Source organism: Suricata suricatta, chromosome 9 (genome assembly GCF_006229205.1).
Source record: "Suricata suricatta isolate VVHF042 chromosome 9, meerkat_22Aug2017_6uvM2_HiC, whole genome shotgun sequence".
Classification (NCBI taxonomy): domain Eukaryota; kingdom Metazoa; phylum Chordata; class Mammalia; order Carnivora; family Herpestidae; genus Suricata; species Suricata suricatta.
In genome coordinates this window covers 51,351,477-51,379,325 of record NC_043708.1, presented here as the reverse complement: position 1 = coordinate 51,379,325, position 27,849 = coordinate 51,351,477, and the positions used below count along the sequence as shown (strand labels likewise).

The window sequence follows — 27,849 nt, the reverse complement described above, 5'->3', positions numbered from 1 at the left end:
ACACTAGAAGATGTCCCCTTTCTCCCTGCTTGCTCCTGTTCATTTCTTTACCTCTTACTGCAGCACCAGCGTCACTCCGGCAAAACTCTGCCAAAGCCCGCGCCGCAGGAGGACAGCATAAGGAAAATACCTGAGTCCCCGGAAATCAGGTAGATAACAACAGGAGAATTCGCAGGTCAGCGGAGTCGGGGTAGGATCCTCTACTCGTCTCCAGTCAAACCCCAATTCTTTCGGGTGGGGCGGGGACCTTCCGCTCGGAGCTAGAACGTCACTTCCGTCTAATGCCTTCACGCGGCTTCGCCTTCTCCGCTCTAGTTACGTTCGCTACATTTGTAATGTTCTCACTTCCTTTTCCAGGAGCCAACTGCCTATTCGTAACACTTGACGTGGACTACAGGACCCAGCATTCATCACGGCAAGTTGATTTCCGGGTCAAGAGGTCCGCTCTGGGTGTATCACCATGGAAGCGCTCGGTTTGGTCACGTGGTGCCCCAGGATACGCCCGGTGGCTGCTGTGGGGTCTGGGGCTCTGGCAGGGGCCATTTTGCCGAAGGCATCCTCCCGGAGTTGGGAGCGGCTTGGCAGCTAACTGAAGCTGTTCCTTTCCCTCCTCTACAGCTTGGGGCTTGGAGAGGAACCTGGAAGGCTGGGCTCCATCGAGCCCTTCAGAGACAATGGTTTCCCCTAGCTTTTGCCACCTGGCCACCCTGTATGGCGGCTGTGCCCCCTGCGCTGCTCCTGCTGCCGCACCTTCCAGCCCGCTGTGCCTGTCGCCTTCAGAGCTGCAGTCGTCCTTCCGCCCCAGAGACTGATGATAGTCGAGGTGGGGGCACCATGAGAGGCGAGAAAAACTACTGCCGTGGAGCTGCCGGAGACCACGGTTCCTGCCCCCCGACACCTTCGCCTCTGGCCTCGACCCTCGTGATGCCCGCGGAAGCTATCACGAGTAGTTGGTGTGGGTCTGGAGGTGGTTTATCAGCGGGAGACGAAGAGGAGACTCGGCTTCTTCAACTCCTCAGGACCGCGCCAGATCCTTCCGAGGCCTTCCAGGCTTTGCAGGCTGCTTTGCCGCGGCGGGGCGGTCGACTCGGCTTCCCCCGACGGAAGGAAGCATTGTATCGGGCCTTGGGCCGGGTGCTTGTGGAAGGAGGTAGTGATGAGAAGCGACTCTGCTTGCAACTCCTCTCGGATGTTCTCCGGGGTCAGGGGGAGGCAGGCCAGCTGGAAGAGGCCTTTAGCTTAGCACTTCTGCCTCAGCTGGTTGTCTCCTTAAGAGAAGAGAATCCAGCCCTACGGAAAGATGCGCTACAAATCCTGCATGTCTGTCTGAAACGTAGTTCTGGACAGGTGCTGAGAACGCTTATACAACAGGGCCTGGAAAGTACCGACGCCCGGCTTCGAGCTTCCACAGCACTGCTCTTCCCTATCCTGCTTACTCCTGAGGATTTGTTGCTCAGCCTGGATCTCACCGAGGTAATAATATCCCTAGCCAGAAAACTTGGCGATCAGGAGATTGAAGAAGAATCTGAGACTGCTTTCTCTGCGCTTCAGCAAATCGGGGAACGACTTGGCCAAGAGAGATTTCAGTCCTATATCTCTCGCCTGCCGTCCGCGCTGAGGAGACACTACAATCGCCGCCTGGAGTCTCTGTTTGGAAGTCAGGTTCCTTATTATTTGGAATTTGAAGCCTCTGGGTTTTCTGAAGATCCTCTCCCCTGTGCAGTGACTCTTTCCAGCAGCAATCTTAAATTTGGGATTATTCCTCAAGAGCTGCATTCAAGATTGTTAGACCAGGAAGACTATAAGAACCGGACTCAGGCTGTTGAGGAACTAAAACAGGTGATGGGAAGATTTAACCCTAGTTCTACCACTCATCCCAGTCTTGTCGGTTTCATTAGCTTGCTGTATAATTTGTTAGACGATTCTAACTTCAAAGTGGTCCATGGCACACTTCAGGTGCTGCATTTACTGGTTATTCGCCTTGGAGAGCAGGTACAACAGTTCTTGGGACCAGTTCTAGCAGCTTCTGTCAAAGTGCTGGCAGATAACAAGTTGGTAATCAAACAAGAATACATGAAAATTTTCCTCAAGCTAATGAAGGAAGTAGGTCCTCAACAGGTGCTTTGTTTACTGCTGGAACATCTCAAACATAAGCATTCCAGAGTGAGAGAGGAGGTAGTGAACATTTGCATCTGCTCCCTCCTGACTTATCCCAGTGAGGATTTTGACTTAACAAAACTGTCCTTTGATCTTGCCCCAGCTCTTGTGGATAGCAAACGTAGGGTCCGCCAAGCAGCTCTTGAGGCCTTTGCTGTGTTGGCGTCATCAATGGGCTCAGGTAAAACCAGCATCCTTTTCAAAGCTGTGGATACTGTTGAACTGCAAGATAATGGAGATGGAGTGATGAATGCAGTGCAGGCCAGGCTGGCTAGGAAAACCCTCCCAAGGTTAACAGAACAGGGATTTGTGGAATATGCAATACTGATGCCATCATCTGCCCAGGGCAGGTCAAGCCATTTGGCACATGGAGCAGATACAGATTGGCTTTTGGCTGGTAACAGAACTCAGAGTGCACACTGTCACTGTGGTGACCACGCAAGGGACAGCCTGCAAATTTATGGATCTTACAGTCCAACCATATGTACTCGAAGGGTACTAAGTGCAGGAAAAGGAAAAAATAAATTGCCATGGGAAAATGAGCAGTCTGGAGTCCTGGGAGAAAACCAGACCTCCAATTCCAAGGATATCGGACAGGTATGCATCTTTTCTAATTTTCCTGAGTTGGAACTAGAAAGAGTTTAAAATGAAAATAGGTCTGTAATGACTTCAGGGTGAGACTGCTAGAGGGTTGTTCTGCTTTGTTTTTAATTCGGTTTGAATGCTGATATGGACATCTATTGTAATGGTACAGACTATGTAAGAACATATAGACAATGTTTAGATTTCAGTTTGGGCCTGTCAACTTGGTATGTCAATTATCTCATCCATACAGCAAACCCTGAATATTTGGTACTTGTCAGATAAAGAGCTGAGTTCTGATAATGAAGATGAGGCTGGTTCCGTGAAGTTTAGGGAGAAATTCAAACCTGTACATGGACAATTTCAAATTTGTTAAGTGCTAAAGTAGAAATATGAAGAGTCCTGTAGGAATACTGAAAATAGAAAAAAGAATTCCACTAGAAAAGTTCCAAGAATTCCTCCAAGAAGTTCCCAGAAGTCTTCCAAGATGTGACATCTGAACTGATTTTTCTCCCGATGTTTTTATTTTGAAAATTCCAAATCTACGGATAATTTAAAAGACTTGTATCAATGAATATCCATCTACTTCATCTATATTTACCAGTTGTCCTCTTGCCATATATGCTTCATATTTGCTGAACCATTTGATAGCAAATGCAGATCTCTTGATATTTCGTTCCTAAATATTTCTACATTTATCTTCTAAGAATGGCATTTTCCTTTATCATATTATTATCACACCTCAGAAAATCAATAGTAATTCAGTAATATCTATTATATAGCCTGTGTTTAAATTTTTCCAATTGATCCTTAAGAAATGTCTTACAGTATTTGTTTTACTTTTATCACCCAAGTTCCAATCAAGGTTCACCTGGTTAATACATCTTTTATCTAGAACAATATGCCTACCTGTTTATTTTTTATGACAATGACTTATTTGAAGAGTCCAGAGTAGTTTTTTAGAATTTCCTACATTTCTTGATTTGCCCGATTATTTATGGGTACATTCAAGATAAACAATTTTAGGAAAAATGTTACATGGGAGATTATGAAGTTCACATTATATCACATCAGGATACATATAATATCAAGTTGTCTCACTACTGGTGAGCTAAATTTTTCTAATTGGTTAATGTAGTAATAACCAAAACACTCTCTTGTAATTAGCGCATGATCTGTAAGGTGATACTTCAAGACTGTATGAATAACCCAAAAACTTTTCAGTAACTATTCTTGGCATCCAATAGTGATTCTTACCTATACCATTTATTACGTTACGGTCTACAAAAAAAGGGTAATTTTAAAAAAATTCTTACATTTCTCCTATATTTGTTATCTGGCATTCTTTTTTATTCTGTGTTAAGTACAGTAGTATTCCTTTTGACACTAAAATTGGCTGAGAGTTGACCAGTGGCCGAACTTATGTCCTTTGACATGACTCCCTAGTCATTGAACACATCCTTAATCTTACAGGATTCCCACGCTTACTTTGTACCTTTCTTGTGTCAGACTTGGAATCAACCATTTTTTCAAACTCCTTTTTTTAGTTAAGAGTAGAATTTAAAAACCAAAGTTTAGGTATAAATGTACTCATCACTATTGTTTACTATTGTGGATTGGTCATTTCAGTGGACAGAACTAGGCAGCACCTTTGTGTGTGTGTGTATCATAATGATACTTTAAGTTCACATCTAGCACTACAGGGTTTTTATCTTCCTTTAGTCCATATTTATGTCTCCCTTTCCCACAGTAAAACCCTGGTTCCCAGTGTCGGTCATATTTATTCATATACTGTATTCTATGATACACAAAAACTAATTACTACCCCAATAACATAACAATGAACTACCTACTAAAGTTCAAGATTTCTTTGCAGTTCTTTTTCTGCTTAGAATTATCTCACCAAGTTTTGTTTTCAAACTTTTCCTAAAATTAATTGTTTTCTGAATTGCTATGATTTAAACAGTGTGATACAAGATGAATAGGAGTTTGCTTGTGTGGATGGGTTCTGGTGAACCATCCACATGGGAGGAATATATTTTGAGACACTGAGTTATGAAAGGGCTTAGCAAATTAATAAGAAATGGCTAGTTTCTGAACAGCTGAAACTGTTCAGTGGTAGCAGAAGGTAACGGAAATGTAATCAGAAGGAAAAATAAAGAGATCATTATTACAAAAAAGGAGTTTGTACTTTTTGCAGTATACTTCAAATAGATGGAGGTGAACTAAATATTCTCTCATCCCTTCTAACTCCAAAATTTGTTGATTTTTAATGATAATTTTCAGATTTGCAGAATCCAGTCATATGGCTGTTCTTTTATACTCTAAACATTACCTGGCACTGAATGGTTTTCTGTAAGCATTGATCTTAATGCTGCTTGTTCTGTGTCAAAACTAAAATGTTAGTTTAATCAAGAAGATTCTGGGACCCCTGGGTGGCTCAGTCGGTTGACCGTCTGACTTCCAGTCAGGTCATGATCTTGTGGTTCGTGAGTTCAAGCCCCATATTGAGCTCGCTGCTGTCAGCATGTCAGAGCAGAGCCTCCATTGGATCCTCTGTTCGCCTCTCTCTGCCCTTCCTCCTGTTGCACTCCCTCAAAATGAATAAATATTAAAAAAAAAAAAAAAAGATGATTCTGGTACTGGCCAAAGTGTATTTTTGAAATTCCAGTGTAGATATATATTGTTGATACATATATATATATATTGCTTTCAAAAGATGGAACATGGGGCACCTGGGTGGCTCAGTTGTTTGAGCATGTGACTCTTGATTTCAGCTCAGACCATGGTCTCATTGTTCTTGGTATCAAGCCCCACCTGGGGCTCTGGGCGGTCCTCATGGAGCCTGCTTGGGATTTTCTCTCTCCTCTCTGCTCCTCCCCTGCATATTCACATGCGCGGGCGCTCTCTCTCTCTCTCTCTCTCTCTCTCTCTCTCTCTCTCTCTCTCTCTCTCTCTGATTCTCCCTCTCCTGCACACATGCAGGTATACTAAATAAATAAATAATTAAAAAAAAATTTTAATGTTTTATTTGTTTTTGAAAGAGAGAGAGACAGCGTGAGCAGTGGAGGGTCAGAGAGAGAGGGAGACACAGCATCTGAAGACAGGCTCCAGGCTCTGAGCTGTCAGCACAGAACCCAACACGGGGCTCTACCCACGAACCGCGAGATCATGACCTGAGCCGAAGCCAGACATTCAACCGACCGAGCCACCCAGGTGCCCCAAAATAAATTTTAAAATAAATAAACAGAACATATTCCATAAGTTATACTTTCTTGCCCATAAATGGTTTGTAGAAGAGCTACATTAGAATTTATCTTGAGGACAGGGATTAAATACTTAAATATTTTTAGATGAGCGATTTTTGAAGTATATATTTATTTTAGTTAATAAACATTATTTTTTAGAGCAGCCCCTTGGTTCATAGAAAAATTGAAGAGAAAGTACAGAGATTTCCACTATCTCCTTTGCCCCCGCACATGCACAGTCTCCTACACCAGCACCACCGTGGTATGTTTTTACATTAGGGTTTACTCTTGGTGTTGTACATTCTGTGGGTTTGAACAAATAATCCATGTCCAGTATCTACCATTGTAGTATTATACAGTATTATTCCACTGCCCTGAAAATCCTCTGTGCTCTGCCTCCTCATCAGTCGTTCCCTCCCTTTCAGCAGCCACTGATCTTACTGTTTCTATGGTTTTGCCTTTTCCACAATGCCATGGCCCCTGATCTGATATGTGTTGGCTCTTGCCCAAGTCCTGCTTTAACATTTCCAGTCTACTGTTAATCTGTTATTTTCATCTTGTCCACATATAGCATTGGTTAGCTACATTAAACAGCAAAGCTTCCAGAAAAACTCATTAGTATTTATGTACTTCTGTAGCTCGTTTTAAACGTAGACCAGTTTGCTTAGATGATTTTTGTAATGTAGTCTTAGAAAATAAGTTTACAAGGGGGAAGCAGGGCTACACTGGAAACTCTTGAATGTCAGACCAAAGAGTTTAGCTTGTAAACGCACACAAGTTGGGGAGAGGTAGAGAAAGAGGAGAGAGAAAATCCCGAGGAGACTCCACACTTCAGCGCAGAGCCTACACAGGGCTCACAAACTGTGAGATCAGGTCCTGAACTCAAATCAAGAATTAGATACTCAACCAAGTCACCCAGGTGCCCCTCCTTTTTTTTTTTAAGCAGTGTTTTAAGAAAATTCATCACAACAACAGCAATGTGTAGGTTGTGTTTTGTTTCTTTTTCTTTCTTTCTTTTTTTAGAGCTACAGGCTGGAGACTTAGAAGGTCTTGGATTACTTGTCTTGGACTACAAGGTATTGGACTACTTGTGTGAGGTGTTGAGATCTATAAGGATTAGCAGAGTATTAGGATTAGACTAGAAAAAAAAATAATGGATGTAAGAGATATTTCAAAACATTTAGTGACCAAGTATTGGAGTAGAGGGAGAGAGAGAGATAACTAAGATTTAAATGAGGTGACCAATGCATAATAGATCCATGAGTACATATAGGAAAGCCCCAAACAAGGAAATTAATTTGGTAGAAAATGAATTTTAAGTGGAACAAGATAGAATATTCCAGTTGAGTTTGAAGAATACTATTCCAGAGACAAGGGAAGAACTAGAGATGAAGATCTTGGAAGTCATATACCGGAAAGTAATTGCTGAAACTGAGAATGGAGAGACTCTCCAGTGAAGGGTGTATAGAGCGAGAACAGCGTGCTTTGGACTCAGTCTTGGCATACAGCCCCATTTAGGGAATAGAAATAGGAGATAGAACCAAACAAGGCAAAGAAACAGGTGCCTAAGAGTTGGAAGAGAACCAAGAAAAAACAGAGTTTTAGAAACGAAGCAGAAATTTTCAGGAACTACATCTGTACCACTAAATGCAGGAGAGATTAAAGAGAAGGAAGACTGAAATATGACTTGTTCTTACATATTCAGCCTGCTACTTTTAAAATAATTTTCAACAACTTTGTCTTTCTGAGTTTCCTCTTAATAATTTTTCTGATTATAAAAAAGTTATATGTACTTATAGAAAATTTGGAATATATAAAAAAGCACAAAGAGGAAAATTAGATTTTTCTAATAGTAATCCCAGTACTGAGAGAGGTCTGCTCTGAGTGTTTTGTTGCCAGATTTTTTTTTCCACTAAATGAAGGTCCCCCTTTCAGTTATTCACTTACTTTACCATGAACATATTTTTCTTTATCATCAAATCTGGAGAAAGATCTCTAATGGCTATTTAATATTAGATCATGTAATGTCATGGTCTATTTAACTGCTCTCTTACTTTTGAATATTTAAACTTTTAAATTCTGTTATTATTTCTACCATTTGGTTAATTGTTTCTGTGCCTTGACAAATCAAATCATTGATAACCAGGTTCCTGTGATATTCTAACTTTGCATCTCTTTTTATGTTTTTTTATGAGTGATTTCATGGGTTAATGGGGTCAGTGATCAAGCCTAACTAGCTGACTACCATATTAGCTATATTTTTCCTAACAGATTTCTGTACAGTGGGTCATAGCAATCAGTAAGGGTCATAGTAATCAGTAAACTAGAATGAAAAATAAGGAGCATAGTTATTAGGTCTGTATCTTTTTCAGTGTAGAAGAACCGATTATTGGAAGGTTGCTGGGAAATGGAAAAGAGTGGTTTTAGAAAAATGTTATAGAGACTGAATTTAAAAGTTTATGAAGTGAGTTGATAAGGAAAAACAGGCACTAAGCCTTTATTCAACATCTTTTTGATCATCTGCTATGTGTGAAGCCAAGTGCAAGCTTATTACCTACTCTTTAAAGCACCTAGCATTTTTCTCTCCCATTATTTAGCACATGTGAGCCATGTTCTCTTTCTCCTCAATAATGGTAAGCACTGGGGTGATAGGGACTATTTCTTTTGGTTTTGGTTTTTGCAACAGTACTAACCATAGTGCCGTGTCCACAGTTAGTATCAGTAACACCTGTTAATTGAGAAGACATCTAAGGGTTTAACAGTGAAAGAAAAGACCAAGTAGGGTATAGCAGGGTGAGTTATTACCATGTTTTATTTTAAAATAGGAAGCACTTAAGGTGCCTGGGTGGCTCAGTTGGTTAAGCAGCCGACTTCAGCTCAGGTCATGATCTCGTGGTTTGTGGGTTTGAGCCCCACGTCGGGCTCTGTGCTGACAGCTTGGAGCCTGGAGCCTGCTTCAGATTCTGTGACTCCCTCTCTCTCTGCCCCTCCCCTACTCATGTTCGGTCTCTCTCTGTCTTTCAAAAAGGAATAAATGTTAAAAATTTTTTAGAAAAGGAAACCCTGATTTGAGAGAGGCGGTAAAAGGAGCCAATTATGAGTTCAACATACCTACTCTGTGCCTTGTACAGTGGTAAATGTTAGATATCCAAAACATATACAATTTGGACCCTGTCAGCATATTTGAGAGAGAGAAGCAAGGAATTAATGGGTCCTAAATAAGGACTGAATGAGTCAGGAACCCAGGTTTATATAGGGAGCTTAGCTATGGAACAGAGGAGGAAGTCTTTTTCTCTGGAAATGAAAGAAAAACAAAAGGAGGGTAATTAAGGATACAGAAAATTTTTGAGATAGCAAGAAGGATGCATTTTATTTTTAAGCCAAAAGAAAGGTAGATGTGATCTCTAGGACAGTGGTTATTAATCTTTAATGTGCATATGAATTGAATCAGGATCTTGTTAAAATACTGATCAGAATATGATTCAGTTTGTCTGGGATGGGATCTGAGACTATATGTCTAATAAGCTCTTAGGTGTTGCTGATTGCTCTGGTGTGAGAGCAGCTCTAATAATATTAAGCTTCCATATTGTGGTAAACTTAGATGTAAGCTGAAAATGGAAATTTAAGGATCAGAGGGATCTGAAGAACATGGGAAAGATTTAGAACACTTAATATGACAAATTTGAAGGTTAAAATTAGTAAGCTGCACTAATATATTTGCTGTGAATTAATTCTAATAAATGAGGCTTTTCTTACATGTTCAGTTGTTTCTCGTATGTAGTTTTTTATTTTCTTTTTAAAATATGATCGGAGTATCTGAAAAAGAAAAACTCTTAGTTTAAGCATGTCAAAATCATGAACAACCCGGAAAGAATATCTAGTGTCAGTATAGATGTTAGTTTCCAATCAGTACCCACTGTTTTTCTTTTTTCTTTTTTAAAAATTTTTAAGTAATCCCTGTGTCCAACCTGTGGTCTGAACTCATGACCCCCAAATCAAGAGTCACACACACTACTGACTGAGTCAGCCAGGAGTACCTGAATTTGTTTTTTTTTTTAATTTTATTTGGGGGTCTAGAGAATTTGAAAAACTTTTAGTTTTAATGCTTGTCAAAATCCTGAATAACCCAAAACCGTATCTATTTTCAGTGTGGACAATCTATTTAAAAACTTAAAAATAATTTTATTTTAAAAAATTTGTTTTATGTTTATTTTTGAGAGAGAGAACTCAAGTGGGGAAGAGGCAGAGAGAGAGGGAGATACAATATCTGAAGCAGGCTCCAGGTTCTGAGCTGTCAGCACAGAGCCCGATGTGGGCTCAAACCCACAAACTGTGAGATCATGACCTGAGCCAAAGTCCGACACTTAACTGACTGAGCCACCCACCCAGGTGCCCTGAAAAACTTAAAAACAATTTTAAAATAAATTTTTAAAAATAAACCTTAAAAATATATTAAATAAGGTATATGTTTATATATTTTTTCACCTTAAAAAAAGCTGTAACAATGCCCTGGATAAATGGACAGCATGTATCCATTGCCTTGTATACATTTTTTTTTTTTACAGCTTATTTATTTATTTTTGAGAGAGAGGGGGAGAGCAGAGGAGGGTCAGAGAGAAAGGATCTCAAGCAGGCTCCTCACTATCAGTATGAAGCTCAATGTGGGGCTTGAACTCAAGAACCGTGAGATCGTGACCTGAGCCAAAACCAAGATTTCGATGCTTAACTGACTAAGCCATCCAGGCACCTCCTTCTTGTGTACATATTTTTATTTCTATGTAATTTTTTTTTTACCTAGGGTCATGTCAGCTCTATATATTAAATACAACCTTACTCAAAGAAACCAACTTTGTTTCTTCATTGATGCAGAAAAAACTAAAGTCCTGTAACCAAGAATTATCTTTCATTCTCTCTGTGAGAACACATTTCATATCTTTTTATGGTGATTTAAGTGGTAATAATAAACATGTATTTAACGTCATCCAAAGGTATTTATATATCCTTTCATCTGTTTCTTTGATGGTTGTTCTATAATGTATAAGAGAAAAGGGTAAATTAAAAACATTTGATGATCAGTGATTTGCATTTTTATCTTATTTAGAAATTCTAAAGATTTTCTATTCAATTTTATATTAGCCTAGAATCTTAATATTAAGGGTTTGACAAGCTAATATATTAATCATAGGATTTATGGCATAGGAATCTATCCCTTTTAATAAAGATATTATCTATTATAAAATTTAATTGAACTCATGATTTTACTATTTTATATTTTAGAAAGTGAAGTCAGTAGAGGACATTTGAGAAATTTAAATTACTTAGGCTTTTCCTGAGAAGATATATTCAAGTTTGCACAAGCGATTATATTAATATTATTTTACATTGTGATAAAACCTGGGCAGAGACAAATAGCTGTTTTTAAGTGAGTTTTATTGGGGCGCCTGGGTGGCTCAGTCGGTTAAGCGTCCGGCTTCGGCTCAGGTCATGATCTCACAGTTCGTGGGTTCAAGCCCTGTGTCGGGCTCTGTGCTGACAGCTAGCTCAGAGCCTGGAGCTGCTTCAGATTTTGTATCTCCCTCTCTCTCTGCCCCTCCTCTCTCTGTCTCTCAAAAATAAATAAAAAGCATAAAAAAATAAATTAAATAAATGAGTTTTATTTGTCCAAAGAGCTTTTTTTTTTATTTTTTTAAATTTACATCCAAGTTAGTTAGCATATAGTGCAACAATGATTTCAGGAGTAGATTCCTTAATTCCCCTTACCCATTTAGCCCATCCCCCCTCCCACACACATTCCATTAACCCTTTGTTTATTTCCCATACTTAAGAGTCTTTTATGTGTTATCCCCTTCCCTGTTTTTATATTATTTTTGCTTCCTTTCCCTTATGTTCATCTGTTTTGTATCTTAAAGTCCTCATATGAGTGAAGTCATAGGATATTTGTCTTTCTCTGATTGACTAATTTTGCTTAGCATAATACCCTCTAGTTCCATCCACATAGTTATAAATGGCAAGATTTCATTCTTTTTGATTGCTGAGTAACACTCCATTGTATAAACATACCACATCTTCTTTATCCATTCATCTGGTGATGGACATTTGGGCTCTTTCCATACTTTGGCTATTATCAGTAGTGCTGCTATAAATATTGGGGTCCATGTGTCACTTCAAAACAGCATACCCGTATCCCTTGGATAAATATGTAGTAGTGCAATTGCTGGATCATAAGGTAGTTCTATTTTTAATTTTTTGAGGAACTTCCATAGTGTTTTCCAGAGTGGCTGCACCAGTTTGCATTCCCGCCAGCAGTGCAAAAGAGATCTTCCTTCTCCACATTCTCGCCAACATCTGTTGTTGCCTGAGTTGTTAATGTTAGCCATGCTGATGGGTGTGAGGTGATAACTCATTGTGATTTTGATTTGTATTTCCCTGATGATGAGTGATGTTGAGCTTCTTTTCCTGTGTCAGTTGGCCATCTGGATGTCTTTTTTGGAGAACTGTCTCTACATGCCGTTAGCCCATTTGTTCACTGGATTGTTTGTTTTTTGGGTGTTGAGTTTGATAAGTTCTTCATAGATTTTGGATACCAGCCCTTTATCTGATACATCATTTGCAAATGTCTTCTCCCATTCCATTGGTTGCCTTTTATTTTTTTTAATTTATTTTTTATTAAATTTTTTAAAACATTTATTTTTGAAAGACAGAGAGACAGATCATGAGCAGGAGAGGAGCAGAGAGAGAGGGACACACAGAATTGGAAAGAGGCTCCAGGCTTTGATCTGTCAGCACAGAGCCCGACACAAGGCTTGAAGCCCCGAAACTGTGAGATCATGACCTGAGCCAAAGTCGGCTGCTCAACAGAAACAAAGAGCTGTCTTTTTTTTTTTAATGTTTATTTTTGAGATATAGAGAGACATAGTGCAAGTGGGGGAGGGGCAGAGAGAGAAAAACAGAATCCAAAGCAGGCTCCAACTCTGAGCTATCAGCACAGGGCCTCATGTGGGGCTTGAACTCACGACCTGCAAATTCATGACCGGAACTGAAGTCAGACGCCCAAGCAACTAAGCCACCCAGGTGCCCCAAAGAGCTATCTTTAAAAGGACTTTATATGAACTTTTTTTGTACAATTATATACCAGATATTAAAACTTTAAAGTGTGTTTAAGAATGTTTTCTTAGCTTGGTTAACCAAGGTTATTAATTAAACTCAGAGATAGTCTGTGTTTTCCCTTGAATGTATATCTTATGGTGAGACCATTATTGTCCTTTAACAGTACATTCAAAGCATAAAAAGTAAAAGAGATCTCAGAAGTCTTTGTGTTTTATTTCATTTAACGTAAAATAAGCCCTCAATCTGTTAATGATTTTAGTATGCCAACTGAAATAGATCTTGTTTCAGTTGATTTTATTCTGATAGATTAATATAGTCTATCCATAGTCATGCTTAAAAAAATATTTTGTATTCATAAAATGGAAAAATTTTACCTTTTGAATAACTCAGAGAATCTAATTATGATAAAGCAGCAAAGTTTAAGCTAGAAACAGGTGTCAGTCTATTGATGTTGACCAGCTATAAACACAAGAACACTTAATCACCATTAGATCCATCGTTGTTGAGCACGTTGGTTTTAAATATATTACCACAAATTCTTTGAGATTCTTTCCTTGAAGAGTTATAATCCAGTTCCCTTCTACTTGCATGTGTCTGACTTAATGACTTACTTCTAACAAAGTAGAGATAATGTGTGACTTTAGAAACTAGGTCATAAAAAGGTACTGCAGCTTCCATCTTGGTTGTGACTTCCTTGGATCTCTTGCTCTGGCAGCTGCTATATCGTGAGCAGTCCTGTGGGGAGACCCAGGTGAGAAGGAACTGAAGCTTTCTGCTAGTAGCCATCGAGTGTAAAGTTCAATGATCCTCCAGTTTCAGTCTCTGGCCTTCAGTTGGCAGTGGCCTAGCCAATATCTTGATTGCAGCCTCCCAGAGATTGGAACCATCCAGTTAAGCCACTTGTAAATTTGTGATCCACAGAAAGGAAGATGATAAATGTTCATTGTTTTAAGCTACTATACTTTGGGATAATGAATTTTATAGCAATAGGTAACTAATAGACTGAGAATTGTGATTCGCAGGAATTTGGAGAGATACTATTTTATTTCTAATGTCCACATTTGTACAATAAAGCTATTGAATTTCCTTAGTTTTTAAATTTTTTTAATGTTTGTTTCTTTTAAAAAGAGAGAGAGAGAGAGACAGAGTGTGAGTGAGAGAGGGGCAGGGAGAGCGGGAAACTCAGAATCTGAAGCAGGCTCCAGGATCTGAGCTGTCAGCACAGAGCCCAATGTGGGGCTTGAACTCATGAACTGGGAGATCATGACCTGAGCCGAAGTTGGAGGCTTAACCAACTGAGCCACCCAGGCACCTGGAATTTTCTTAGTTTTTAAGATAGCTAAACTTACTTGAGGTCTGGAAAACTATTCAATATTGTTTTGTTTGGCTTTTGGAAACCATCATTTTTCTGAGTGTCTAATTTATAATTAACTTCTTTACTATCCTTTCTTTAGTTTGAGTCCCAAACTAGTATTAATTTGCAGTTAGTTATTTAGAGAAACTGAAGAAAGCTGACCATTGAATGTTAAGATCTTGTTTCCCCTTGTCTTTGGTATAGGAAGTTGGTTTTTGTAGATATTAATAGATATTGGATCCATTATAAGTAAACATGGAGAAACCTTAAGCTTTGGATGGGGAAAGAAAGCTCTGGCTATTAGAGTAATGAAGCTCAAATCAGCACATTTAAAAACAAACATGAACAGAACACATCATTAAGGAAATGAGATTGCAGATTCCTAGTTAACCGCCATCTGCCCAGGATACTGTCATCTGGCAGAAATCACATAATAGATCATAAAATCAAAACTCATTTCTACCACTGCTGCCATCTGTGTGGTAACTATTGTCCATGTGTTCAGTTAAAGATAGAACCAGAAAGAGGCTTTACCAAGAATCAGATGTACCGTGCAGAGCCATGTTGTTCAATGAGTTATATGAAGAAACATTAACCAAGAACTTAAGGGCCCAAGTCTCGGAAAAGGTGTGCTTTCAGCCCATGTGTTTGATTTTCATGTTAGGACCCAGAAAGTCAGCATATTAGCAAAATCTCCAGAAATAAACCTCGAGGAGTCAAAAATACTTGGTTTGTTATTTTGCAATGCAGTTGTTTTCTTATATATGTAAGAGTCAGCTAATTGGCTAAATAAAGGAAAAATGAGAAATAGTCTTGTTTGCATATTTTGTGGGTAAAATTGATTAACTGACAACTACAAAAAATTCAGTTTGGGTATTATGTCTTTGTGTAGGAAGCCTAAGGATATTAAAGAAACCACTGTAGTTGTTTTAAAAAGGTATTTTAGCTGTATAACATACCCGACAATATTTCTAAGTCTACCAGTCTCCTTCAGTCTGCACTGCTACCTTAAGCCAGGTATGCACCATTTCCCTCATCGAAATGTTTTCCTTATCATTTGAAACAAAGTCTTTTGGAAGCAACCCAATGTCTCATAATAGGAGAATGGCCTATCTAGTCAGTGGAATATTATGCAGCCTTTAAAAATGTACAAGGATATGTGCACAACAATGTTCGCTACAAGATTTTAATAGTGAAAAGCTGTGACAAAGAAAAACTCCACCAGTGAGGAATTATGAGTCCCAACAACAATGTGAAATATTGGGCAACCATTAGAAAGAATAAACAGATATGTATGGATTAACATAGAAGGATATTTGCAATATTGAGTACTTACTATGTGTCAGAGTATTATGTGCCTCATTTTTGTTTCTTAAAAATAGTTTGTTGGAGTATGTTTATATATTGAAAAAGACCAGTTAACAGAGCTTATCAGTAGAATTCTAATGAAAGAGGTACCAAAGAAGAATTGAACTTCATATCTTACTTACTTTTATATTTTCTGCATATTTCTATAATAAACAGTTTACTACTTTTGTAATTAAAGCTTATAGCGCTTATAAGAGGTTTTAACAACATGAGAAATTATGTTTATGGTAATGTTAAATGCAAAAGTGGTATATGAAATTTCATATATATTAATACAACTATGTTTTCTTCAAGTATGCACAGAAAGCGATTTGAGGTGCACCTGAATGTCTCAGTCATTTGAGCGTCTGGCTCTTGATTTTGGCTCAGGACATGATCTCATGATTAGTGAGTTTGAGTCCCATATCAGGCTGTGCACTGAAAGTTCGGAGCCTGTTTTGGATTCTCTCTCTCTCTCTTTCAAAATAAATAAATATTTAAAAAATCATTTGAAAAAACACAAAGATGTTTCTGAAGGAGACGATAGGTAATTGGAATAAACTTTTTTAATGGCTACCATTAATGGGCAAAGTTGGAGTCCAGATAAAAACCAGAAAGAAATGCTAGAAGATAAAAGGGTCCAAAAATTTTATGTATGTATGTAATCTCTATACACAATGTGGGGCTCCAAGTGACAACTCCAAGATTAAGAGTCACATGCTGTACTGACTGAGCCAGTTGAGTACCACTCCAAAAACTTTTGTAATAAGATCCTTTTAATGAGCACTGAGTGTTGTATGGGAACCAATTTGACAATAAATTATATTTAAAAAATAAAGATTTATACAATGAATTGGGACACATGGCTTGCTCAGTCAGTAGAGCATGTGACTCTTGATATTGGGTTGTGAGCTCAAGCCCCCCATTGGGGGGTAGAATTTTACTTGAAAAAATGCACAGACAGGTACATACACATGGAATCAAATGCAAAGGTTCACAGTAGCAAGATTAAAATAATAAGACTCTGAATCTCAAATTATTGTTAACATAAAGTGTGAAACTTTGCCTTTTATAACACTTTCATTTTCTGTAACTCTAAGGAATTAAATGAATTACATTTCAGATATTAACTTCAAAGACCCAAAGCAGTCCATGTTCATAAGAGTCCTAAGGTACTCTCAACAGACTGCTTCATATTTTTTAAAATTAGTTTTCAACTCTTTCAAAATATATCTGTACTTTTTCTCTTTCACCCTAACTTCCTCTTCTCTTTAAAATTGTTTTTAAGTTTATTTATTTATTTTTGAGAGAGACAGAGCAGGTAAGTTAGGGAGGGGCAGAGAGAGAGGAAGAGAGAGAATCTCAAGCAGGCTCTGAACAGTAAACCCAGACCCCAGTGTGGGGCTGAAATCCACAAAGTGTGAGATCATAACCGGAGCTGAAACCAAAAGTCGGACACTTAACCAACTGAGCCACCCAATTGCCCTACTTCCTTTTCACTTTAATTCACTATTTAGTCCCATCAAAGTTTATCCTGATGAAAATCATTTGTCACCTTTTGAGAGAGACCAAAAAGGGCCTCTCATGTTAATAATCATTGGTGTGCAATGATTACAGTCTACGATAAATATGTGCATATTTTTCCATAGTAAAATTTATTAATCTCTGACTGACTTCTGCATTCTTAAATTCCACAGTCACACACATCCTCCATCACTGCCACCACCCCCAGTATCCCCATTCTCATCCTCACCACCACCACTGGCTGGTGTATGTATCTGGCATATACACTAATGTTCTGTTCTCTAAGCAGGAATTAATTACAGAGTAAATCTAATCTAAAATGTATTCCAGGGATGCATGGGTGGCTCAGTTGGTTAAGCATCTGGCTTTGGCTCAGGTCATGATCTCACAGTTCATGGGTTTGAGCCCCGCGTCAGGCTCTGTGCTGACAGCTAGTTCAGAGCCTGGAGCCTGCTTCAGATTCTGTATCTCCCTCTCTCTCTGACTCATCCTAGCTCGTACTGTCTGTCTCTGTCTCTCAAAAATAAAATAAAAAGAATTAAAAATTAAAAAAAATAAAATATTCCATACTGTAGAATTAGTTCTGGATTACTCACGATTTTAACTGGGTTAGTATGTTCTTTTAATCTATCTAATCAGGAGTTGATTACAATTGGTTTCATTTTTATTACATTTAATATAAACTACTGTATAATCAATCATAGAAATTGTAATATACTTTGAGAAAGTAAAATTGGGTCTTTTTCATTTGGGGCATTATTTATTTTTCACTGATATTTTCTGGATTAATTTTTGAAGGTGTTAACTGTTTTTTTTACAAACTTGATGAGGAATAACATGTTATCTGAGGATTTGGTAGTTCATAGTCTTATAATAGTCAAGTAGCTAAGAAGTTTTCAAATAGATATCTTTAATTTTATTGTTTTTCATTATTGTTTGATACTTGGCAAAGTTTGCAAAGAAGCATACTGAGAAGGCTGATAGCTCACCACATGTCTAGATTTAATTGTGTCTGTAAGCTCCAAATAAATATATAGATAGTACAATTTCTGTTCATTCAGTGTTTTATTTTAGTTTTAAAGTTTATTTATTAATTTATTTTAAAATAATGTCTTTTCCCAATGTGGGGCTCAAACTCACAACCCCAAGATCAAGAGTTGCATGATCTTTAGACTGAGTCAGTCAGGCACTCATTCACTCAATTTTTTTTTAATGCTAATACTATAGCCACATTGAATGTGAAGTGATGTAGAACAATTGAGGTTATTATTGGTAAAGAAATCTAAACAGTTGAATAATGCTCTCATTTAGTTCTTTAGCTATGATTAGTTCTTTGACTTCAGAATTCTATTCTGGCACTTTTGTACTTTAAGAAGAAAAAGAGACCGGTGAAAAAAAGTTGGAAACTATAAAGTACTAGACTTGTGTAAGTATCACATACTTGGTTTTAATTAAAAGTTCCATCATAAGAAAATCTCCCAAAGGAACCATGATATAGGTTTGTTGTGGACTGATATTGAAGAGACCACCAAAGTGGAATTGAGGCGAGGCAAAACTTTATTTAAGGCCTAGTCCAAACCTGAACTCCAGATGGTAAAGAGCAGAGTATGGCCCGGAACAATGCATACATTGAGATTATATAGACCTACATAGGATTCTGTGATAGCCAATTACATTGTGGCATGCTGATCACCAGTTTTGATGGGAACCAATCACATTAGTTCTTTGTTCTTCTAAATGACGTATCATAGTGGTTTGATGGGAACCAATCATAGTGGGACAGTGACTAAACAATTTTCTGTTGGCATGGCCTTGATCAAACCATGGAAAAGGGGTGGGGAACAGTTTGCAACAAAACATTCAGTAAGTGAAGTTAACCCATTACATTCCTAGCTAGCCTACAACAAGGTTATTGCATGTGTATTTATATTTGGCTATAGAATATTGATTGTAAATTTGCCACAGTATGACTAGTAGATTAGAATGCTTCCTAGTTCAGTGACCTTCAGTTGGCCTTTACAGTTTAATGCTGAAGAATGGCGTAGTGTGGTAGTCTACACTGTTGAATTAGTGCTTTGCTCTACTCAATTTGTTTTTTAGATCTGTCATTTACATTCTTTCCTTCCTAGCTGCCAGATGTGTCCTTAAGGAAGGTAAGGTACAGGGGTGCCCGAGTCGTTTAAGGTCCAACTCTTAGTTTCAGCTCAGGTCATGATCTCACCATTTGTGAGTTCGAGTCCCACATTGGGCTCTGTGCTGACAGTGAGGAGACTGCTTGGGATTCTCTGTCTCCCTCTTCCTCTGTCCCTTCCTTGCTCATGGTCTCTTTCTCTCAAAAATAAATAAACATTTTTTTTTAATGTAAGGTACAGAAAAGGGATGGGGTAAAGTAATGAGGCAAAATTAGCATTTCTGTCATGGAATGAAAAATACTGTTGGTGTACCTACAATACTATATGTGGATGTTTATTTGCTTTACTGTATATTTGATAAATTTAATATTTTTATTATGAATTTTTAAATTGGATCTAAGTTATTCTTTCATATTTATTACCAGGTAGATGTAACATAAATTTGTTAATTTGTGGGTGGATGGAGGTAATGGGGCTCCTTACTTCTCCACCACCTTGCTGCTCCCCCCAAAATTTGTTAATTATTATTCTCTTCTTATAGTTTTCAGCATATGATTTCATCCCATCTCCAAAATTAAAGCCCTCTCAAGGAATGCCAGTCAATGATGATTTATGTTTTAGCAGAAAAAGAGTGTCAAGAAACTTATTTCAGAATAGTCGGGATTGTAACCCAGATTCTCTTCCTGTGTGTGCTGCTGGTAAGTTAAAGGTACAGGTTAATGGACATGTTGAAACTAAGTTAAAGGTTTCTCTAAACTTAATAATTCATTCAAAGACCTCGAAGAGTTTATAATCTAGTAGACAATTCAGAGTCAATAAATATTTGTTATAGATCTGATAAGAATGGGCGCTTTGACATAATTGTGTGATAAGTATCTATACAGTATATACACTATAGTGTATATATATATATACTATATACTATAGTATACATGTAGCAAAATTCCATAGTATTTTTATACAAAAATGATTGTTGCAATGATTATGTAGTTTAATGTTTATTTAACAGAGAAAAAGAAATGCAAGAATATATCCAGTTATGCTCATACCATTAGTTTGGATTTTTATAAGACTCATGCTTTCTGTACCCTTGAAAGCTCTTATCTAGTCACACAGATTTAAAATAACCAGAAAATAAGACAACATATAACCCAGTGCTAGATTGAGTGATATGAATTGTAAGTACTATTTAGGGACTTAAGAAAGGAAAGGGATTGAAGTGGTTTGGGAAAACTCCAGGAAAAAGTTGGACTTGCGCTAGACCTTAAAGAAGGGAAAGGTTTGTGACTGTTTGGCACTGAGGCAAGAGGGCTTGTTCCAGATAGGGAGAAAGTACAATCAAAACATGGAGATAAGAATGAACTTGGAAGATGTCTGGTACATGAAGATAAAGGGGCTTAAAATCATAGGGAGAAAATGTTAAAAAATCATACAATTTCAGAACTGTAAGTGATTTCTTGCTCAGAAATAACCTTATCTAGCCAAGGGAGAGGGAAAGAGATCTTAGAAATAAGCTTGGAAACCATGTGAATGCTGTGTTAGATATTAGGAAAGAAAGTACAAGAGTCCTGCAGAACAACTTTTTGTGCAATATGTACTACAAATACTGCAAAGAAGAAAAGCCAGCACAAGAAATAACAGATGTTGGAGAGGATAGGGAGAAAGGAGAACGCTCTTACACTCTTGGGGGGAATGCAAACTGGTGTAGCCACTCTGGAAAACAGTATGGAGGATCCTCAAAAAATATGATCAAGCAGTTGCTCTATTAGGTATTTTCTCAAAGAATACAAAAACACTGATTTGAAGGGATACATGCACCCCAATATTTATAGCAGCATTATCAAGAATAGCCAAATTATGGAAAAAGCCCTAACGTTTATTGACTGGTGAATGGATAAAGAAGATGTGGTATATCACAATGGAGTATCACTCGACCATCAAAAACAGTGAAATCTTGCCATTTGCAATGAGGTGGATGGAGCTGGAGTGTACTATGCTAAGCAAATTAAGTCAGTCAGAGAAAGATAAATACCATTATTATTTCACACATATATAAAATTTAAGAAACGAAACAGAGGAACATGGGAAAAATAGGCAAACCAGGAAACAGACTCTTAACTATAGAGAACAAATTTCTACTACTGAAACTAATATTACACTGCATGTTAACTAATTGGAATTTAAATGAAAACTTGAAGGCGGTGGGGGGAAGGAAAACCAGGTCTGGAGAAACGTTCCATGGTAAGAGGAGGGAGCATGTAGGAAGAAATGTTTTGTGTGTATTTTTCAGTATACTTTCTTTGTATTTTTCCAGTGTCTCTGTTCTTTAACCTCTGATACTAGTCAGATATGCCAACAGCAAAAACTATCCCTTTCTTACCTGCCTAACTTACTGTACACTTACTCTTGTATTTATTCTCACACAAACGAAATCAGTATTTTTGAAATTAGGTGTATTTGTGAAATAAAGTTAAATTTACGTTTATGTTTTTCCTTTCCTTCCTTCCAAAGGCAGCACTGGGACTCACCAGACAAATGTTTCTGGGAAATGTGGACAACTTGGATTTTCACAGATTTGTGGGAAAACTGGCAGTGTGGACTCTGACTTACAGTACCTGGGGACAACTAATAGTCATCAAGATAAAGGTTTAAATTCCAACTTTATTTGGATATTAGTGATTTATAAGTATTGAGTAGAGTTTCCAAATCTAGCTTATATATTATTTTGTGTTATGTTATTCACTGCAGAAATGAAAACCATGTTATATTTTTAATAATAATCTTAATATTTTTTCATAGCTGTGACTCTAAAATGTTAATTTAGTAATCTTGATATATACATGATTGGATAAAAATTAGAGAGGTTAGAAACTCATGGTGGAGATGAGCATTTTAATACCAAGTAATAAAAAATACTATTCCTTAAGTACTGTATTTAGCAGAAGACCATTGTTTTCCATAGCAGTTTTAACTTTTAAGTACCCTTTTAAGTATCCTGTAATTTTAACTTTATCACAGATAGAAGGAGGAAAACCATGTAAATATGTCTGTAGATTCAGTTAAAATTCAACATCTGTGCATGATTACAAACTTTTAACGAACTACAAATGTCTTAATTTGATTAATGATGTCTGTTAATGCCGATAGCAGCTATATTTAGGAGGAAAATACTAGAATTAGACAAAAATGCTCACTGTTACCATTGCTATTGAACATTTAATTAATTGCTAAACCCTGTAGTATTTATTGAGAAGCAGACACTGTTCTAGAATCTAAAAATCAAAATCTAGTAGAAGAGGAAATAATAAAGGAATAATAAGAATAGAAGTGGCTGCTATGAAGAAAAATAAGGCAGGGTGAGAAGACAGCTTGCGATAGGGAAAGTTTCTGTGAAATGAAAATGTTTCAGCAGAAAACTGAATGCAGTGAAGGAACGAGTTACATGGGTATCTGGAGAAAGAGCATTCCAGGAAGAGAGAAAAATCGAAGTATAAATGCTCTGGAGGCACCTGAGTGACTCAGTAGGTTGAGCAGCCTATTCTTGATTTCGGCTCAGGCCATGATCTCATGGTGTTGAGTTCAAGCCCCTTTTTGGGCTCTGCGCTGACATCAGACAGCCCGCTTAGGATTCTTCTCTCCCCCTCTTTGCCCTTCCCCTGCTCCCTTGCTCTCTCTCTCTCTCTCACTCACTCAAATAAGTACATTTAAAAAAAAGGACAGATGTTCTGAAGTAGGACCTTGTTTGGCTTATTGGAGAAATATCCAGGTCAATGAAAGGAGTGAGGGGGAGGGTAATTTTAGGCAATAACATGGGGCCTTGCTGGAACTTGGGATTTTATTCTGAATGGGATAAGAAGTTACAGTAGGTTTTTGAGGAGGGGGGGAAGGCATGATTTAACTATCTTTTAAAAGGATCCGAGCTACTATGTAGAAAATAGGTTTGGTAGCAATAGAGGTAATGTACAAAGCAAACCAGTTGGGATATGGAGATTACAAAGGTGAGAGATGACCTGTATTAGAAAGGAAGCAATGAAAGTGATCAGAAGTAGTTGGATTCTGATATACAAGGTGGCCATGAAGTTTGGAAACACAGGTAATTTTATTTTATAATGTAAGCTAATGTAATATGAATAAGCCATTTATTCTATATTCACTAAAGTTTTCAGATTCATTGATCGTTGTGTGTTGCTAACGTAGAGCCAAGAAGATTTACTAATGGATTAGATATGAAATTTGTAGGAAGAGTGGAGTCAAGGATGAGTCCAATGTTGTTGACCTAAACAACTTAGAGAATAGTTTACCAACGAGGAATGTTACCAAGAAGAGGAATATTAGGAAAAGAGTAGATTTGACTGAGAAATCAGAAGTTTTGTTTTGAACATGTTTCATTTGGGACATCTGTCTCTTTAAAGAAGATGTTGAGTGGCCTTTTGATATTAAGTCTGGATACAAAGGAAAATCCGTGCTAAAAATTTGGGAGTCATTGTACTTCCTGCCTAGGGAAAGTCTAGCTCAAAATTAAAACTATAAAATTTGTAAAAATAAATAAAATTTGTAGAGGAATAAAGAAAAAGTGTCATTACTCTCCAATAAAATGTGGTACAATGTGGTAACTAAGAACAATGGGAAGCCACAGTGCTGGGGTCTGTATCCCAGCTTTATGATTCTTAGTGTTTGATTTTCAGCAATTTACTTACCCTCTCTGCATGTTTTCTTTTAATCTATAAGATTAGTATCTACCCCCACAGGGTGTTGTGAGGATTAAATTAGTTAATATATATGAAAAATTTAGAATACCACTCGACACATAGTAAACTGCTCAATAAGCATTAGCTCACATTGTTATTATCAGAGTTGCCATCATTATTATTAATATCATTAATATCATTAATAGTTAATATAGAAAATCTAAAAGGATATACAGAAAACTGTTAAAATATTAGGCAATTTAGCAAGGTTGCCAGATAGAAAGCCAGAATATAAAGGTCAGTAAAGTTCTTAGATACAAGCAACTTTCAGAAAATATAATTTTTCAGAAAGAAGTTAACAGTATCAACAAAATCTACAACTATATGGAACTCCAACAAAAAATTTACACACCTTTTATTATGAAAGTTAAAATACATTTCTGAGAGACATAAAAGACGACCTAAATAAGTTAAAGGACATCCCACATTTTTAAATGGGGAGTCTTAATATAAGAAAAAGGACAGTTATTCTTAGATTGATCTGTAAACTCAGTGTTATTCCAATCAAAAACCTGACCAGGATCTTACATGGACCCTGACAGGCTGAGTCTGAAATACATAGGAAAAATGGAGGGTTAAGAATGGCCAAGATAATTCTAAGGAAGATAAAATAATGGGACATTAATTCTATTGGATAGCATTATGATAATTAAAACATTTTAATACTAGTGTAGGGATAGGCAAAATAGACTAATCGAACCAATAAGAAGCGTGTGTGTGTGTGTGTGTGTGTGTGTGTGTGTGTGTGTGTGTACATACCTACATATATATATGTAGATATGCACACACACATATAGGAGCCTTATAGATGAAAGGAAAAGAAAAAACAGTTTAAAACATGGCGCTGAGGGCGCCTGGGTGGCTCAGTCGGTTAAACAGCCAACTTTGGTTCAGGTCATGATCTCACAGTTCCTGGGTTCGAGCCCTGCATCGGGATCTCTGCTGTCAGTGCGGAGCCTGCTTTGGATCCTCTCTCTCCCTCTCTCTCTGCCCCGCCTCACTCTTTCTCTTGTTTTCTCTCAAAAATAAACATTAAGACATGGCACTGGGAAAATTGTACTATCTGTATAGAAGAAAGTTAAATTAGATTTTTACCTCACCCTGCACAAAAATAAATAAATAAAATAAGTGGCAGATAGGATAAAAACTTAAATGTGAAAAGCAAAAAAAAAAAAAACCAAAAACTTAAAATCTTAGATATGTGTACATAAATAACGTATTTTCTTTTGTTTTGTTACAGGATATGGTAGCCTAAATTTTGCCCCTAAGACACAGCAGACGTTTGGTAGCCAAACAGAACGTACTTCATCATACTCTGGTCTAAATCCAAGTCCAGGAGGCTTCATCCTTCCATCCTATCCTCTCTCATCACCTCGAACTAGTCCAAAGCACACATCTCTTACTGTATCTCCAAAGAAGTCTCAGGATAATTCCATTAATTTCTCTAATTCCTGGCCTCTTAAAAACTTCGAAGGACTGCCAAAGTCGAGTCCACAGAAAAAACTTGTCAGCCAAAAGTCTTCTGACCCTCCAGGTAGAAAAGATGGTAAAAATTAATACTTCACATTTTTTTTTTGTGAGTTTGAATGATTACTTTGGAGTTAGGGTTGTTTGATCTTTAAAAGCTGGTAAACAATATATATTAAATAGAACAAGCCTGTAATATAAAATTGAATTGAGGGGAACCTGAGTGGCTCGGTTAAGCATCTAACTCTTGATTTTGGCTTGGGTCATGATCTTGAAGTTTGTGGGCTCGAGCCCCATGTCAGGCTGTGCTGCTGACATCAAGGAGCCTACTTGGGATTCCCCCTCTCCCTCTTTCTCTTCTCCCCCATGCATGCATGTGTGCTCTCTCTCCCTCTCCCCTCTCTCTCAAAATAATGATTTAAAAAAATAAAATTCAATTGGTATTGTCATTTCTTTTCTTAATTTTCTACTTCAAAATCCTTTTTCAAAACTAGGGAGCTAATAATGGTTTGTAATGAGCATGAACAGCCTAAGAGCCTAGTAACAAATTTTTGCTTTAGAAATAAAAAATGTCTTTCATATAATTACTATAATGTTCAGTATCCACTTATTCTACATTTTTTGAATGCTTAGTATATGTTAAAATTATTTTAAGTTCTCTAGTATTTGTTATAAACTAATATATCCTTAACAATAGCCCTCTCCAAAATAATGAAATTGGAACATAAATTTATTCAAGACAGATCCAATTTCAGAATAAGTCTATTAAAGGCAACCCCTATATCCCACATACTTGCTTATCCCCAGCCTCTGCAGTAAGATGTTCCGGTTCATAACTGAGTGGGGTGTCTGGCTGACTCAGTAGAGCATGTGACTCTTGATCTGGGCGTTGTAAGTTTGAGCCCCAGGTTGGGTATAGAGATTACTTAAAAATAAAATCTTACAAACAAAAAAAAGATGTTCCACTTTCAAACTACCCCACAACACTGATGTTCCATTTTATAACATGACCGTAAGGTTAATTTATTGCATGGTCAGTCAACTTTATCACTTATTCTTAGCACTGAACCTTCCTTTTTTCCATTAATTTCTTTCTCTGTTTGTCTTTCCTATAAGATCAAATATTGTATTGAAAGCTGAAAACTTACTCAGTTCTCCCAGTGCCTAGAATTAATGCTTTGCATATAGTAGTCATTTGAATGTTGCTTATGTAATTAAACGAAGATAGGAAAAGAGCCCCTTGTAGCTTACTTACAGACCTACAGACTTTATCATATAAATATCAGTTATGATAATGTGTATGAAGACAGAAATTTAACCTGGTATATAGTATTTTTATTTAACATGAAAGAATTTCTTGTTATATTATATAAATATTTTGTTATATTTGTTAGGGGATACTTTGATCTGATACTTGGATCTCATTTTAAATAGTACTCTTTACTTCTAATAAAAGGCAGTATATTTTTTTAATTTAAAAACATTGTATTTAAACACTTGTGATTATAACTCCCACTTCTCTGAAATTTAAAAAAAGGTAAAATATATTTCTTTTCATGCAGGAGAAAATTCTCAAGAAAAACTGTCTCCAGTTCAACTTACACCTGCCTTGGTGAGATCACCATCTTCCCGACGAGGCCTAAATGGGACCAAACCTGTCCCTCCCATACCAAGGGGAATCAGCCTTTTGCCTGATAAAGCTGACTTAAGCACAGTGGGACCCAAAAAGAAAGAGCCTGATGATATTTGGAAGAGTGAGAAAGATAGTCTTAGAATCGATCTTTCAGAATTGGATATCGGAGATAAAGATTTGGATCAAGAAGAGGTTAGAGCCAAATATCACTTTTAATAGTTTTAAAATGCTTGTAATTTTCTATAATACAATAGCTGTCATTTAAGGAAAAATTAAATACCTTTTAATTCCATAACGTGTTTTCTTTTTTATAAAAATATTTCATGACCCGTATAGAAAATGTAAAAGCTATAGTGAAATATTAGGAAGAAAATCTATAACACCAAATCCTCCTACCCAGAATGACTCTATGTGTTTCCTCTCAGTATTTCTTCTATGCATATTTTATTTCTTTTTAAATTAAAAGTGTGAGTAATATAGCAATATACCCATGCACTAATGCCTTGCTAGTGAACAATTTGTGTATTTGTTTCCTATTTTTTAAGAAACA

The 27,849-nt window shown here is 37.2% G+C and overlaps 2 protein-coding genes across 4 annotated transcripts in view; one reads left to right on the top strand and one right to left on the bottom strand.

Annotated features, from left to right (window-relative positions):
• The window catches only part of KLHL28 (kelch like family member 28), a 36,905-nt gene extending 27,131 nt beyond the window's left edge, over positions 1-9,774 (bottom strand). The window contains exon 1 of one of the 3 annotated variants that reach the window (XM_029953023.1): positions 9,744-9,774. The gene's annotated coding sequence lies outside the window, so the exon portion shown is untranslated. Of the gene's footprint in view, positions 1-51; positions 596-9,743 lie in introns of those variants that run through there. The other 2 variants (XM_029953020.1, XM_029953021.1) reach the window with 2 other exon arrangements.
• TOGARAM1 (TOG array regulator of axonemal microtubules 1) overlaps positions 457-27,849 on the top strand; it is a 71,216-nt gene continuing 43,823 nt past the window's right edge. Inside the window, exons 1-5 of the mRNA XM_029952191.1 lie at positions 457-2,754; positions 19,993-20,149; positions 21,963-22,097; positions 25,440-25,745; positions 27,229-27,491. Of these exons, the coding sequence (XP_029808051.1) occupies positions 712-2,754; positions 19,993-20,149; positions 21,963-22,097; positions 25,440-25,745; positions 27,229-27,491 (2,904 nt within the window). The 5' untranslated portion in view covers positions 457-711. The remainder of the gene's footprint in view (positions 2,755-19,992; positions 20,150-21,962; positions 22,098-25,439; positions 25,746-27,228; positions 27,492-27,849) is intronic.